Source organism: Argentina anserina, chromosome 4 (assembly GCF_933775445.1).
Source record: "Argentina anserina chromosome 4, drPotAnse1.1, whole genome shotgun sequence".
In the NCBI taxonomy this organism is placed as follows: Eukaryota; Viridiplantae; Streptophyta; class Magnoliopsida; order Rosales; family Rosaceae; genus Argentina; species Argentina anserina.
In genome coordinates, this window is record NC_065875.1 from 21,067,243 (window position 1) to 21,081,353 (window position 14,111).

A 14,111-nucleotide genomic window follows, 5' to 3' on the forward strand; every position below is an offset into this window, starting at 1 on the left:
TATGGGTAGGGTTAAGGGAACCTATACACCTCTTTTCAGTCCATTGTGATCCACCTTCAATACTGGACCAATTGTTTTGCTAACGGGTTTAGTAGCAGTAAAGGTCATGAGCACTGCCAGATGATTCTTGATTTCACCCACATACATATGAAGTCGAGAAGTACAACCATGATATCGAAAAAGTGATCTTAATCAAAGACTAAAATATTCATAATTTTTTTAATATTTCCGTGAAAATTTCCATTTTTCGGCATATGGATATATATGTTACATACCAACTATTTTTTTATTGAAATTTTTAAAATTTTCCAATATTTCCCGATATATCCGGAAACTTTCGAAATTTCCCGATATTTTCATAATATCGCCACCTGTCAAGCCAACTTTAAATAAAATAAAAAATCACTGGTTAGGAGAATCAAACATCTGATCCATCATTTTGTAAACACAAAGTTATAGTCAACTCTACTACACTAACTTATTGTTATATATGACTCTTTTTATTATATATTGGATTACATGTCTCAACATTCACCAAAAATTGAAATAAAACCGAACTAGTTGTTTAAGGGAATCAAACCCTTTTAGTCTAGGATGAAGCAATGATGAACTTTACCCTTATGGAGAAAATTCAACATGCCTTATCCACCATATTTATTCTCTAATGAGATACAATCAAGTGAAAACATATGGACACAATCTGATGCACAATCTTCACAAAGCTATGATTAAAGTCAAGAAATGCTTGATCCAAACTGAAACTACCAGTACCACAACTCATAGTTAATCACTTACGACTCCTATGGTTGGCATATAAGTCATTATATGCAAAATTAAAAAGGGGATGTATCATTTAATGACAATTATTCACAATATACTCAGGATTTTACTAAAAGACATGATAAAGATAGTGAAAATTTTGTACATCATAGATCATTTATGTGTTTCTAAATCACTCATGTAATTTCATGTTTAATGTATCATATGTAAATAAGGCGTGATGAGCTAGCATTCTTTTAGGTAAATATATATATATATATTAAGTAGATTTTTAATAATGTTCGACGATTATTTCACCTCAAATTACCATAACTCACTATAAATTAATAGTTATATAATGATTTTTATGACATATAGTAGATAATTGATCAAATAAACATTTCTTAAAGTTTCATTCAAAATTTCCATGTTTTTATATAAATTTCTCTCAATTTACTTAATTATTTTTTAGAATCGAAATTTCCATCAAAATTTCTAATTTTCAGATCCTCGATCTTTCCGTTCTCGCCAATATTTGATTCATTGATCATAATCATTGAGCAAGATAGAGAAGCGCCCATTTTGTCACAAGTTACATCTCACTCTGGAGCAGATTCAGCCCAGGCATGATTGGGCTGGAGCCCATGTGAGGTTGTAGCCCAAAAAAAAAATCAACCCTCTATTAAAAAAAGAATTAAAAGTTTAAAACATCTGATCAGTTGAACATGGTCTCTTACTCTCTCTCACTTTCGCATCTTCTTCAAAGACTGAGAGAAGACTTTCTCGTCTGCTTGACTGCTTCTGCTCTTCCGCCTCTTTAGCCTCTTCTTCTAATTATCTTCTCGAGTTCTCGTTCAAGCATGCCCGTCACTACTCACCAGTCACCACCATTTCTATTCGCCACTCTCTCACACCGCTGAAGCTTTAGACCACAGGTTTAGCTATTTTCCTCTAATCTATTTCAAAATTGAATCAAATGTTAGATTATGGAATGATTGTAATCTGATTTGGAATGATTCAGGTATATGAGTTTGTTGATTAAAGTTTTGATTTATAATAATTAGAAATTTAGAATTGAAATTGGGTGTAAGTCTATACTGTCTGTTACAGAATAGTCGATGACTATGATCAGAGATTTGGTGGGTAGGTTAGAGATTTGGAGGTTATACAAACTTGGTATATGAGTTTGTTAGTTAAACTATCGATTTGAAATGATTTAGAGTCAGAGAATGATTGAAAATTTGGAATCTAAACTTTGGTGGTATGTTAGAGAATGACCGAATGAGAGATTGAGTATTTGCCTATTTGAGTTTGTTTGTTAGTTAAGAACTTAAGAGGAATTAAGGAATTGTATGAATATTTAGGTTTAATTGACCTTTAATTATATGAACTTCATACACTCTATGTTGTAAAATTGGAAATAAAATCCTAAGTCCAAAATTATAGTCCACCTTATAGTAAAATCCTAGATCTGCCCGTGAAATTAGCCCTAAATCCGCCACCGATCTCATTCATTCATGAAGGTAAATAAGAACCGATGTCGTCAATTCCTACAAATTTGTCTATATATGTGTTATGCATATAAAATTATGTATTGATATTATTTCTTTGACTCTGCTCAGAGTGCAAAGACAATTGTATGAAGCCGGGATGCAGCGTGCATCGATAAACAATAAAAAAACTTACGGCAAATCAATCTAATTTTTTTAGGGCTTCTTATAAAAAAGTCACTTTTGATACATGTATTTATAAAAAGATCAAGTAAGATTTGAAAATTATAAAAAAATCAATTTTCTCAATCTCTTATACCGTTGCCATTGATGTTTGAAATATTTACAAAATGCCATCAAATTTTTTCAAGTCCATGTTCCCGTGCATGTATTTATTTCTTCGGCCTTGTTCTCAATCTCTTATACCTCCAGCCTTGTTCCCTAGCAGTTCGTTGACGTCGTCGAGAGTCCAAATCGATCTCAATTTCAACAAAGTCATCGACAACGACCATGGAAGTCTCCTTCATCGATGATCCAACCCGACTACAACCCATAGCCCTAAGGCCTTGATCTCAAACCCATCACCGACGAAATATGGCCGGAACCGCTGCAATTGCTTCCACATGATCAACGATGACAGCTCGACTTCTTTAGCGCTCAACATCGGAGGACGAGATCCTCGAGATTCTTGGAGAGAGCAGCCGGAGTCGATTGGAGAGAGTAATGTGTGTGACAGTGGTTGTGACAGTAGGTATGACAGTGGGTGTGACCGTTAGTGTAAATAGATAGTGTGACAGTTTCTGTGACAGTGGGTGTGATAGGAGGTGTGACAATTAGTGTAATAGGTAGTGTGATAGTGGTTGTGACAGAGGTTGTGACAGTGTGTATAAATAGATAGTGTGATAGCGATTGTGACAGTAGGTGTGACAGCGTCTGTGACATGAGCTGTGACATGTCGAGAGGAAATGTGGAAATATGTGAAATTTTGTTAAAATTCAAATGAGATTGGTATAAGTATGCTCAGAATGAAGAGAATAGCAGAAATTAAGGAATCTTGAGCTTCGGTTTCGCCGGAATTGCTTGAAGCACCGCCATTGATGGCGGTAACCCTTTGTGATGGTTGTTGCGCCTTGTACGGTTAGTCGATTCGGAGTGGGTAGTATATCAAATGAAAGAGGTGAACGAGATCTTTCTAACGGTACTAATTTCGTTAAAATCTATCACCGGACGAAAAAGTTATGGCCGAAATTAGAAAAAGAAAGAAAGAAAAATAAAAAATGGCAAAATAGTTCATACAATATTTTTTAAGTGATTTTTTTTCTAATTTTGTTAATTATTTTATAATTTTCACTTAAATATAATAATTTTTTATAATTAATTCATAATTATTGATTTTTTTCTAATATAAGTTAAAAACAGCACCTTTTTATAATTTGTCTTTTTTTTTTTAAACAAAACTGCACATTAGCAACTTCCCATCATCCCATGTGGGTCCAGAACTTCCAAATCCCATGCATTGTTATCTGCCACGTGTATGGCGGCAAAGCAACTGTCCATCGGAACTGTAAAACCAAGTCTGTAGTAGAACCTGTGGATAAGACTTCCAAATTTCCACTGGGACATCTCCAGCGAGCTCTCTTTCTCTCACTCTCTGAAAACACAAACAAGACCCAGCAAGAACGAACTGAAATTGGAAGTGGGTATGTCTTTAAACGCAGTTGTTCGTCTTCCACTATCGAACTCAAGAACCCATGAAGACGGTCTGGTCAGGCACTCACTGGTGACCTCAAAAACAACCCAGAAAGCTTGTAAGGCAAGCCAGGGCCAAGCTCTAGTGATTGAAGCAAAGGGAAAAAAGGGAATGCAAGATCGTCAGTTTCAGAGGCGTCAGCCTCCTCCGATGCCCAAGATTGAAGACGATGGCAACCCACGTTTTGTTGTGTTTATTCGAATGGCCAATGTTTGTACTCTAATCTTGTGCTTCAAAGTTAAATGCTTTATTAATTTTCAATTGGAAAAGTTGTTAAATTCTGTGTCCTTGTGATTGATGATTTTGGGGTTGGAGCAGGTTTACTTATGGTACCCACTTAGTGTGATCTCTGGTGGAACCACGGCAAAAATCATGCTTGCGGCGAAAGATAATTTTCTGGGGAAATATATATACAAAGATACACTCGCTAGAAATCTTGCGGCTGTTATTTACAGAGTGAGTTATGTTTTCTTAATGTTAAATCGGTTTCCACGTTAGTACTGAACTTGGTTTACTACTATTTCTTGGCTTCACGCTCATCATTGTGATTATGTAATGTACCACTTTCTTGATCTCATTACTGGTTGCAAAGTAAATATTAAGTAGTTATGTTGTTAATGTATACAAATAAGTTATTTGAATTTCAAACTATTATCAATTGTAGAGACTTGTTTGAAAAAGCTGATTTTGAGAGTGATTAAAGAGAGTGATTAAAGAGAGTCAATGAGCAGCATGTGCTTTTAGGCCGTTTCATGGATTTGAGACATGGAAATGGGAGTTCTGTGAATTGGAGTAACTTTTTAAATGGTGTATGTTGCTATGAATTGAAACCACTGATGCATGCCTGGTTGTGGTTTGAAACTTGGAACCTTTTCTCCTGATTGTAGACCAATCCTGATATAAAAGATATGTTCTGTCTTCAGCAACTAATTCAGATGGTTTAACATTTTGTGCATGGGAGTTGTAGCTTCTCATTTACCGTTTCATATTGTGCATCGAAATCATTGTTTCTCATTTACTGGTTCACTTAAGTGGCTCGTTTTATTTTAACTTATACAGGATGAGAAGGAAATACAGAAGACAGCATTTAAGCAATATCGTGTATTGCGGTCAGCTACTGAGTTTAGATATGGCTACAAGATTGTGGTAATGCTCTTATTAGTCTCACACACCAAATGATACTTTGTATAATCCCTTTCCCACCACTGAAGTAGGATGGAAGTTAATAGATGTGACCAAGTTAGAATATGTGATTTTGGTTATTAAAAAAAGAAGAAGTGATTTTGGTGTCTTAAGTATATTTTGCCAATTGTGTAGGAAAATGGTAACATGAGAGCAGCACTTGCAACCTCAGATGTAATTGAGGTGATTGTTTATATTACTGGTTATCCTTGTGTATGTCATTGTTTTTGGCATGAGATTTGAAGCCTTAGACATTCTGATTCTCAAAAGCTCTGAGCTCTATGCTGGAGATCTCTAAATGAGTTTATTTTATGTTCTCATAGATTGCTAGATTATTTTCGTAATTTCTGTTCATACCGATCAACTTGTAGCTTCCAACACAAGACCAACTTAAGACTACTTTTGATAAAGTGAAAGATTTCTTTGGGGATGCAAAGGAATCTTTTGGCAAGCTGACATCTATAAGTTCATCCGAGTCTGAGGAACCAGTAACAACAGTTGAAAACCCCAAGGAAAAGTGAGTTATATATACCTACACTTTATAAGTCTTGTTTTGCAAATATTCTAGTCGAATTTTGTGAAACTAGACAATTCCCAAACTCCTCATTCATAAGTTCCTTTGCGTTTGTCCTTTTTCATCATTCACTTTACAAGGCTAAAAATGATTGTTGATATTTACCAGGGTTAAAGGCTGAGAAAAGAAGCAATCCTCGTCCTGTTGCAGTGGAAGGAGAAGCCTAATCCGCTGCATAGAGATTTTATTGAAAGGTGGTTAGGTCTCTACACACGGTTTTGTTCATGGTTCTATGCTCATCTCAGAAATTTTATGTTCTTTTCCAGTGACATCTAATACAAATTTAGCCCTGTTCCATACTTGTATTTCCAGAATCTCTTGAAAAGCTGATCGAATTTAAGGTATTATACATTTGCACTAGGATATGCTTTATAATTTGGATTTGGATAGTCCCAAAATTGGTTTGTTGGCTGTTGGGACTAGGATAAGAGCAGACTTCTTTCTGGTGGCAAGGTCGTAACCCCTGTGAGCCAATAGTGATACAAGATTCGAACTAATTCAATCTTTTATGTGCAGTTGCTTTTGCTAAAACCTCAACTAGGACAACTTCTCCTCTCCCTAATGGTAGAAACCTGAAATCCAGATCTTTGACATTATCACTGTTTTGATCCTCAAACCTCCAAGGCCTGTACTACAGGAGTTGCCTCATGCTTCTGGGTCTCTTCCTCTCCCGTAGGCGCTGAACAGAATCCAAGTCTTCTAAGGTGTTTCATAGCCGACCAAAATGCAATTCTTTGATTCTCTAGGCACTAGTAGAGGAACTGGTGGGTGCAATAGCATTGCCTCCTTTGTCACAGCTTCAAGACTTCAAGTTGTGTATGTATGGAAGGTGGGGGTTCATCGATTTCTCTCGCAGCAAATGCAACTTTTCGAACTATTTTCCGTCACTTCTGGGAGTCTAAACCAGCTCCATCTTTTTCCATTTTAGTGTGGCTGATGCGTACAGTTCCAGCTACAAACACTAATTCTCATTTACGGTGCAAAATGACAGTCACAAGTCACATAATCTTTCACAATTTTGTCTCTGGAGATTGTGCATTTTCACTCCCATCCAAATAGTCAAATGCAATGTATCACGTGGAGAACTGGAAACTAAACACTAATCATATTTCTCCTCAGGGTAAGGCTCTTAATAATCTAAAAAAACAATCATACCCAACCACAAGCTGTCAACACCGTTCCGCACATAACCCTTCCGACATTATCCAAGTGAAGGTTTCTGGACTTCTCCAGAAATTGTGCGAATACTTCTTCATGACTCCATCCCTCTTCCTCTTCCTCTTCTAGAAATGTCCACTCTCCCCTTTAAATCATGGAATTCCCCCTCTCCTTACCACGTAACACTCTCTTCCTACTACAATTTCCTTAGACACACACAACACGACTCCATTTTCATTCTGCTCAAACAGTTCTAGCCAACAACAGCAATGGCACAAGCTCTAACCAATTTCAGCGTCTTTCTCCCTTTGTCATCTGGGAGAAGAACCAAAGCACTTCCCATCAATGGTAAAGGTCTCACCTTGAAGGCCAAGGCAAAGGAATCAAGAGACAATCTCGACCATTTGCAGAGAGCCACCCAATTCCAACAACAGCAGCAGCAGCAGAGCCAACCCAAGAAGAGAGTCGCTCCTACCCCGCCCGTAGGTAAACAACCTTCACCAAACCCAACTCCCCACTTGAAAAAGTCTCAAACTTATTCCACAAATGATTGACCTTTCGTGTTTTACAGGACTATGGGACCGGTTTCCTACAGCAAGAACAGTTCAGCAGATGATGGAAACCATGGAGAGAATGATGGACGACCCCTTTGTCTACTCGGCTCAATCCGGCGGGTGGGCGCCGTCGTTGCCGACGGAAAGCGGCGGGTACAGCAGGGGAAGGACACCGTGGGAGATCAAAGAAGCTGAAACAGAGTACAAGATGAGGTTCGACATGCCCGGAATGACCAAAGAGGATGTCAAGGTTTGGGTTGAGGAGAAAATGCTAGTTGTTAAGGCTGAGAAAGCAGCGAAGAAAAAAGATGGTACCGGAGTCGAGGAGGAAGAAGGTGAAGAGTGGTCAGCTAAGAGCTACGGAAGGTACAGTAGCCGGATTGCTTTGCCGGAGAATATTCAGTTTGAGAAGATTAAAGCTGAGGTGAAAGATGGGGTTTTGTACATCACTATTCCTAAAGCTATGAGTAGCTCCAAGGTATTGGACATTAATGTTCAATGATAGATACCAATGTAGCAGTTATGTTTTTCTTATGTTTGATCCAAGTTTTGAACATTCGAAGTGTTGGTCTTTTTTGTGGTACTATTTCTTCAATTATCTGGTCGTGGAAATTGCTGAGTTGATCATGAAAATTGTGAGAAGCATGAGCTCATAGCTCAAAGAGGGTAGTTGAGGCCTGTGAGATGTTACAATCTATGACTGAAAATGTGTGACAAAATGGTACAGAAATACTTCTATGAAATTCTCAGATCATAAACAGAAACTTGTGTTTCCGACTGTTCTAAATTCAGACACATTTTGGAATACAATGGGGTTGAAGTAGACAGACTATTCCTTTCAACTGTGCTAGATTTTTTTTTGGGTAAATTCCTCCTATGGTACCTGATGTTTGGCTACTTGGACAATTTGGTACCTGATGTATGAAAGAGGACAATTTGGTACCTAAAGTTCTCAAATTTAGGCCATTTTGGTACTTATGTCAATTTTGACCATATTTTCAGGGTTATTTCCGTCATCTTATCTCAACTTTACTTCATTTTTTTATAATACCTCCAAATTGCCTCTAAGTTATCACTAAAAATTTGATAACTCATCCACTTAGTATCTGTGATGATTTACGTATATAAGTTTTCATAATGTAACTATCAATCTAAATTAATTTTAATTATAAGTAATTAAAAAAATTTGATAAAAATTACAATTGCATAAAGGCAATTTATTTCCTTTGTAAAAAATAATTAGGATACAATAAGTATATTAAGAAAAAAATTTATTTTTGATATATGCGAAGTAGATGCTAAGTAGAGTAGATATATCAATTTAATTATCTCCAAAGAGAGACAATTATAGGAAGAAATGAAGAAAAATGTGAATTTAATGAGTTTAGGACTAGAATGACGGAAATAACCCTGAAAAATGGTCAAAATTGATAGAGGTACCAAAATGGCCTAAATTTGAGAACTTTAGGTACCAAATTGTCCGCTTTTATACATCAGGTACCAAATTGTCCAAGTAGCCAAACATCAGGTACCATAAGAGGAATTTACCCTTTTTTTCGCATCTTTTTCCGACTGTGCTAGATCTTCTTTTAGCTCTTCCCCTAAATGGTGCCAAGAGGTGACATTGTTTCCCTTCAATTACTCGCTTAGACCTTTGATTTTTCTTTTTCAATGGCGACATGCATTAAGTGTATTACGCATTGTAATAATAAGTGAAAAAATTGAGACTTACTGGTCTTCAGAAGAACTATAAACATATGATTTCTACGAATTGATAATGGCTTCTAAAATTTTACAATGTTAATTACAACGTGTTCTAGTGAATGAATCATAAATTATGATTTCCTTCTAGGTACATGAAAATACTTAATTAAGTCGGCCTTTGAAGGTGTTTGTTGGATGAAGGTCCCTCAAATGTGCAATAAAGTAAAACTGCTCATTTCGTAGCTAAGATGTCAGTTCGAATAAATGAGATTTAAGCAGCAGGTCCTCCATGGTTAATGATGTAGTATCCGAACCAGAGCAACATTTGTGAATTGTGACAATAAAACTATGGTTGCCTTTTCAAAGGATATCATTTGTTACACGTTCTATCCTAAGTTCCTAACCACAATGTGTGTTTTGGATGAATAACTAATTTATGAATTATAATTATTACTTGAAAAAAACATTAAATCTCATAACATGACAATCAATTTTTTGTCTCTCGTAAGACATCGTCTGTCATACTTTTAAAACACAAGGTGTATTTCTGAACAAATGCTTTAATTCTATAATTAATGCATATTACCATGATAACATCAAATTTAATTTCTAGTTTGTCAGACTTGTAAGAACATCTTCAACAGACTCTCTATTATAACTTTTAAGCTATTATAACAGACTCTCTATTATGTCTTTTTTTTTTTGATTACTTGTGAATTATTATTCCTAAGGTTGTATTACTTTAGGTGAAACTAAGTTTTGGCTTAAGTTTGCATTTCATGGCTCAATATTGATGTAATCAGGGATCTCTCAGTTAGTTATGCTAATAATGTAATATTTTTATTTCATTAATGGATGTGACGTCAAAAAATAGACAAAGATACAATGTGAAATTTCCCCCTTTCATACAAAATTTCAAACGGTATGCAATAGAGGAATTAGATATTGGAGCCCCTTCAAACCATTTAAACCGAAAAAGTTGGTACTTTTAACGTTGAAAAATATTGATGATCCAAATAAATAAATTAAAGAGAAAATAGAAATAAATTTCGAATTAAGATTAAAGAAGGAAATACAACACCTCTAGAAGTTGTAGGCAAAACCCAAAGAAACCAACACATCAGGGGGGGGGAAAGAATTCTGTGTCTACCACCTGGCTTCAAATAAAGCTTTCCTTTTTATGAACACCTGGGTGGTTATAAACCAGACATGCACTGCACCCAATTGAAAGCCTTTGCTTCACCTGACTTGGGTTTCATTTCTGAAGCCACAGCCTTTCTTTGTGACAGTTTAGAAGAGTGAAAGAGTGTGACTTTCTTTATGTTCAAGGCGATGGGTGACTCGTCGTGTCTAATGAGGTCGATTTCTGGGCCTTCTGAGTGTTCTGGTGAAGTGAAACAGGTTAGTGTCTGCAAGATTTCAGGTTTCTTGGATTGTTTTTTTGAGGGTTTTCAGTTGATAAGTGGTTTATGTTGTGGTTAATCTTTGATGGGTTTTTGTTTGTTTAATCAGAACTGTGAGAAACTGAGAACTTGGAAATGGGATTTGTTTGAGGATGATTTGGTTGTGGATAGTTCATGCTCTGTTTCCTTAGTATGTGATAGTTTTAACATGAAAAGTTGGATTCTTTGTGGAAGTTATGTTAAACTATGATTAAGTTTCTGATAATTCTGCAACAGATATCTTTAGGATTAAGAACTTGAACAACTTCATGATGGTTCTAGATGTTATGGTTACCTCTATATTTTTAGTGGATTTGATGGAATATTATGCCCTTATGCGTGTTTGTGTTTATGAGTTTATGCCTGTGAAACAGTTTCCACAATTGAATGAGGATATTCAGATATATGCTATGCTATGGTTTTGATTGCAGGGGGACCTTCTTAGGTTTCTTGGAGAATCAGTTTCATTTGGTAGGTATGCTTCAGAACCTCTTGATTGGGGAAAATGGTCAGCATTTTCTCACAATCGGTATCTGGAAGAAGCAGAAAAGTTTTCCAAACCAGGCTTGGTTGCTCAGAAGAAGGCGTACTTTGAAGCTCACTACAGGAAGAAGGCTGCTGAGAAAGCAGCAGCTTTGGCTGAGGTTGCAAATGCATGTGCCAACAAAGTTTCTGACTCAGTTTCTATGGTCAAGAGTTGCCAAAGCTCCTGTGCCAACATGGAGTTGGCAAATGGAGATAACCAGGTGGTTGAGGAAACTAGTGTTCCAATTATGGAGGTGGTATACTCGGGTGATGTGAATGATCAGAATCCAGATGTTGAAGGGACTCAATTGGAACTTGCGAAGGTGGATAGAACAGAGATGGTGATTCAAAAAAGTTGTACTTTGGAGGATGCTGTTTCGGGTGAGGTGGAGAATTCTATTCAGGATGAAATAGAGACTTCGATTCAGATTGAGATGGAGAGTTTTACTCAAGTTGAGGTTTCAAATCAGGTTGAAAATGACCAGAAGGAGATTGTTAACGGTGCCACCCAAGAAGAGAGGATGGCAACTAAGGTAAACTTTTGAGTGTTAGTGTATTATCCAGAAGTGCTGATTTTGACAGCTCAACTAATTATCATCTTATCGATCATGCAGGAAGCTCCTAATGAGAAAATTCTAACTTCTCCAAGCAGGAAAAGATTGGTGAACTCTTCTCCCTCAAGGTTTTCTACTCAAGATAGACTGTCCAAGATCCCATCTTTTCCTGCCAAACAAATGGTTGGTGTTCCACCTGGAAAGAAGAACAATGCCACCCCAAAGAGTAAGAATTCTGAGGCTGGGGTATTTGACAAGAGGAGATCAACAGAAAAATCACTCCACATGTCAATCAATTTCAATTCTCATGCCAGTGAAACCAGTAAAAGAACGTCACCGGTCATGGAGAAGATCAAAGTCTTAAAAGTTGATAAAACTGCACTTAATGTGCCTGTAAGAAACTCAATTTCCCTGCCAACTGCAACTAGGGTATGTTATTTCTCATCAACCTTTTAATCTATTGGTCATCCATAATATTGTCTGTCCACCTCTATCAACCAGCACAAACATATGATATGCCTGTATTATTCCCAATAAGGGAACATTGTTCACACATCTAACGGTACTTCTATCTGCTAATTCCAGGCATCTGGTAATGGGGTATTAAAGGAAGCTTCAGTAAACCCATGGTCCAAAAGTAGAAGGTAATGATCTTGCTTTATACTTAGCCTGTGTGTTATCTAATGTACTTAGTAGATAGTACTCTTAACTTACATGATTGCAATGTTTTGTTGCCAGGGAAAAAACAATACTTGGTAAGTCAGTAACTGGGAGTGTCACTGCAGATAGGATATGCATATCACCCTCAAAAGAGTAAGAGTTTTGCAACCTTTGTACCTTCAAGGTTTCGTATATGTAGGCTGTGGTTAGCAACTCAACTGGATTGTGCTGGTGTATTGTTCTTCTTACAAGGAACTAATTACTTAACTTGGAACGATTATATAATATCATAGAATTGATTGTTTGACAGTAAATCTCTTGCTGCAAATGGAAGCAAACCACGAGGTTCTATCAAGTCCTGTCCTTTTAGCCTTAGGAGTGAAGAAAGAGCAGCAAAACGGAAAGAGGCAAGATTGATATTGAATTTATTTATGTCCTCCTTTTGTTGTGGTTCATGAGTAGCTTAAAGATTTTACATTCGGTTAGTTAATGTCATTCCTTTATGGCAGTTCTTTCAGAGGCTGGAAGAGAAGAGAAGTGGAGAGGCAGAAAATAAGCAGCTGCAAATGAGATCTAATAAGGTTAGTAAAAAGTTATTTTAAGTATATGCTCAAGGACAAATGCGACTTTAGAAATGCTACATGGGTACCAAAATAATTTGAAGAGGTTAAATTTACTAATGCTGTTGAGGAATCCCATGATTTGAGCTGATCAGGATTATTTACTTAAGTTTCTCAACTTGATCGAGTATGTTTTAAATATTAGTTCGAATATTTTCTATAGTTTTTATAAAGGTAGTGGTTGCCTAACAGTAAAAGTGTCATTAGATGTGCAAATAGCACACTGGTGTGTGGTAATATGCAATGTAGGATAATCTAATTCTTTCCACATAAACTTTGTCAAGTGCCAAGTTGGCATTTTGTTATTTTTCTTTTCATTTCCTTTTTATTGGTTGGTCAAACAATATCAAGTTGTACTTAAAGAAAGAAAATCTTGTGCAGGAAAAAGTAGTGCATGATTTTAAAAAACTGTGTCAGAGTACAGGCTTAAAAGCCAAAGATCTGTCGTCTGGATCACAATTGCCAAGTAATAACTTGAAGAAGGTATACACAAATACCTCTATGGCAGTAACCTTTTTATGTATCTACATTAGTATTTTCTTGATTTGTCAATGACACTTATACAGGTTCCACCAACTCAGAGTCAGTCCCAGAAACTCGTGAGGCAGTCTACTACCAGCAAGGTCCTGAACTCAAGCACTCGGTCTTCAGTCAATTCTCAAAGCTCTAAGCATGTTACACAGAACAACAACCCACGGACAAGGCGATCAGTCACTTCCCTTCCTAAGAAAAATGCTCATGAGAATTCTTCTCCTAATATTCAGAGTTGAGGATGTCTAGCCTAGGAATATACATGATGGAGATTAATCCACCCGCAGCTGGTTAAAATCCAGAACTACTTTTTGTAACTGCAGTTAGAATGAGAGGGTAGTCTGGTTCTCTTTTACAGGCAGATCAGTTGAGTACTGGCAATTAGGTATTAAATTTTGTAGGGCTCATCTCTTGTTCCTATCTCTTCTTTAGGTGGTCCAGGTTGTAAATGAATTTCATCAGTTATATTCAAGACAAGTGTATCAGCAGAATGAGTTTGGTTATAGATGCTGCAAGTGACTGCTAGCCAAAACTAAACCCTGATAGATATGGATTTGGCAGGATGAACTCTGATACAATGTAATACATCAGTCCATTTAAGCATAAAA

At 36.6% G+C, this 14,111-nt stretch overlaps 4 protein-coding genes across 6 annotated transcripts in view; all 4 read left to right on the forward strand.

Moving 5' to 3' along the window:
• The window catches only part of LOC126792704 (E3 ubiquitin-protein ligase AIRP2-like), a 124,748-nt gene that overhangs the window by 86,926 nt on the left and 23,711 nt on the right, over positions 1-14,111 (forward strand). The gene's annotated exons all lie outside the window — the stretch shown is intronic.
• On the forward strand, positions 3,838-6,062 carry LOC126792709 (protein HHL1, chloroplastic). 2 transcript variants are annotated; one of them, XM_050519169.1, is made up of 6 exons: positions 3,839-4,209; positions 4,318-4,455; positions 5,059-5,145; positions 5,317-5,364; positions 5,553-5,698; positions 5,864-6,062. In XM_050519169.1, exons 1-6 carry the CDS (start codon positions 3,952-3,954, stop codon positions 5,874-5,876), a joined length of 690 nt encoding a protein of 229 aa, XP_050375126.1. In that variant the 5' UTR covers positions 3,839-3,951; the 3' UTR covers positions 5,877-6,062. The 2 variants fall into 2 exon arrangements, with proteins under 2 accessions (XP_050375128.1, XP_050375126.1); XM_050519171.1 differs by lacking the exon at positions 5,864-6,062 and having other exon boundaries at positions 3,838-4,209; positions 5,553-5,702.
• LOC126792707 (small heat shock protein, chloroplastic-like) lies at positions 5,963-8,153 on the forward strand. The gene is made up of 3 exons (XM_050519167.1): positions 5,963-6,096; positions 6,272-7,399; positions 7,485-8,153. The coding sequence occupies exons 2-3, from the start codon at positions 7,183-7,185 to the stop codon at positions 7,967-7,969; spliced, it is 702 nt and encodes a 233-aa protein (XP_050375124.1). The 5' UTR covers positions 5,963-6,096; positions 6,272-7,182; the 3' UTR covers positions 7,970-8,153.
• On the forward strand, positions 10,303-13,988 carry LOC126792684 (uncharacterized). Of its 2 annotated transcripts, none has more exons than XM_050519142.1 (9): positions 10,303-10,572; positions 11,045-11,671; positions 11,753-12,121; positions 12,278-12,336; positions 12,431-12,505; positions 12,663-12,759; positions 12,862-12,933; positions 13,354-13,455; positions 13,539-13,988. In XM_050519142.1, the coding sequence occupies exons 1-9, from the start codon at positions 10,492-10,494 to the stop codon at positions 13,740-13,742; spliced, it is 1,686 nt and encodes a 561-aa protein (XP_050375099.1). In that variant the 5' UTR covers positions 10,303-10,491; the 3' UTR covers positions 13,743-13,988. The 2 variants fall into 2 exon arrangements, with proteins under 2 accessions (XP_050375099.1, XP_050375100.1); XM_050519143.1 differs by having other exon boundaries at positions 13,554-13,988.

Bases quoted from the DNA above. Each gene is read 5' to 3' on its own strand.
- LOC126792709 (XM_050519169.1), top strand. From the start codon at position 3,952: ATGTCTTTAAACGCAGTTGTTCGTCTTCCACTATCGAACTCAAGAACC. The intron at 4,210-4,317 runs GTTTGTACTCTA...GGGTTGGAGCAG, and splicing joins TGTTTATTCGAATGGCCAAT to GTTTACTTATGGTACCCACT. The intron at 5,365-5,552 runs GTGATTGTTTAT...ATCAACTTGTAG, and splicing joins CAACCTCAGATGTAATTGAG to CTTCCAACACAAGACCAACT.
- LOC126792707 (XM_050519167.1), top strand. From the start codon at position 7,183: ATGGCACAAGCTCTAACCAATTTCAGCGTCTTTCTCCCTTTGTCATCT. The intron at 7,400-7,484 runs GTAAACAACCTT...CGTGTTTTACAG, and splicing joins CGCTCCTACCCCGCCCGTAG to GACTATGGGACCGGTTTCCT.
- LOC126792684 (XM_050519142.1), top strand. From the start codon at position 10,492: ATGTTCAAGGCGATGGGTGACTCGTCGTGTCTAATGAGGTCGATTTCT. The intron at 12,506-12,662 runs GTAAGAGTTTTG...ATTGTTTGACAG, and splicing joins TGCATATCACCCTCAAAAGA to TAAATCTCTTGCTGCAAATG. The intron at 12,934-13,353 runs GTTAGTAAAAAG...AATCTTGTGCAG, and splicing joins TGCAAATGAGATCTAATAAG to GAAAAAGTAGTGCATGATTT.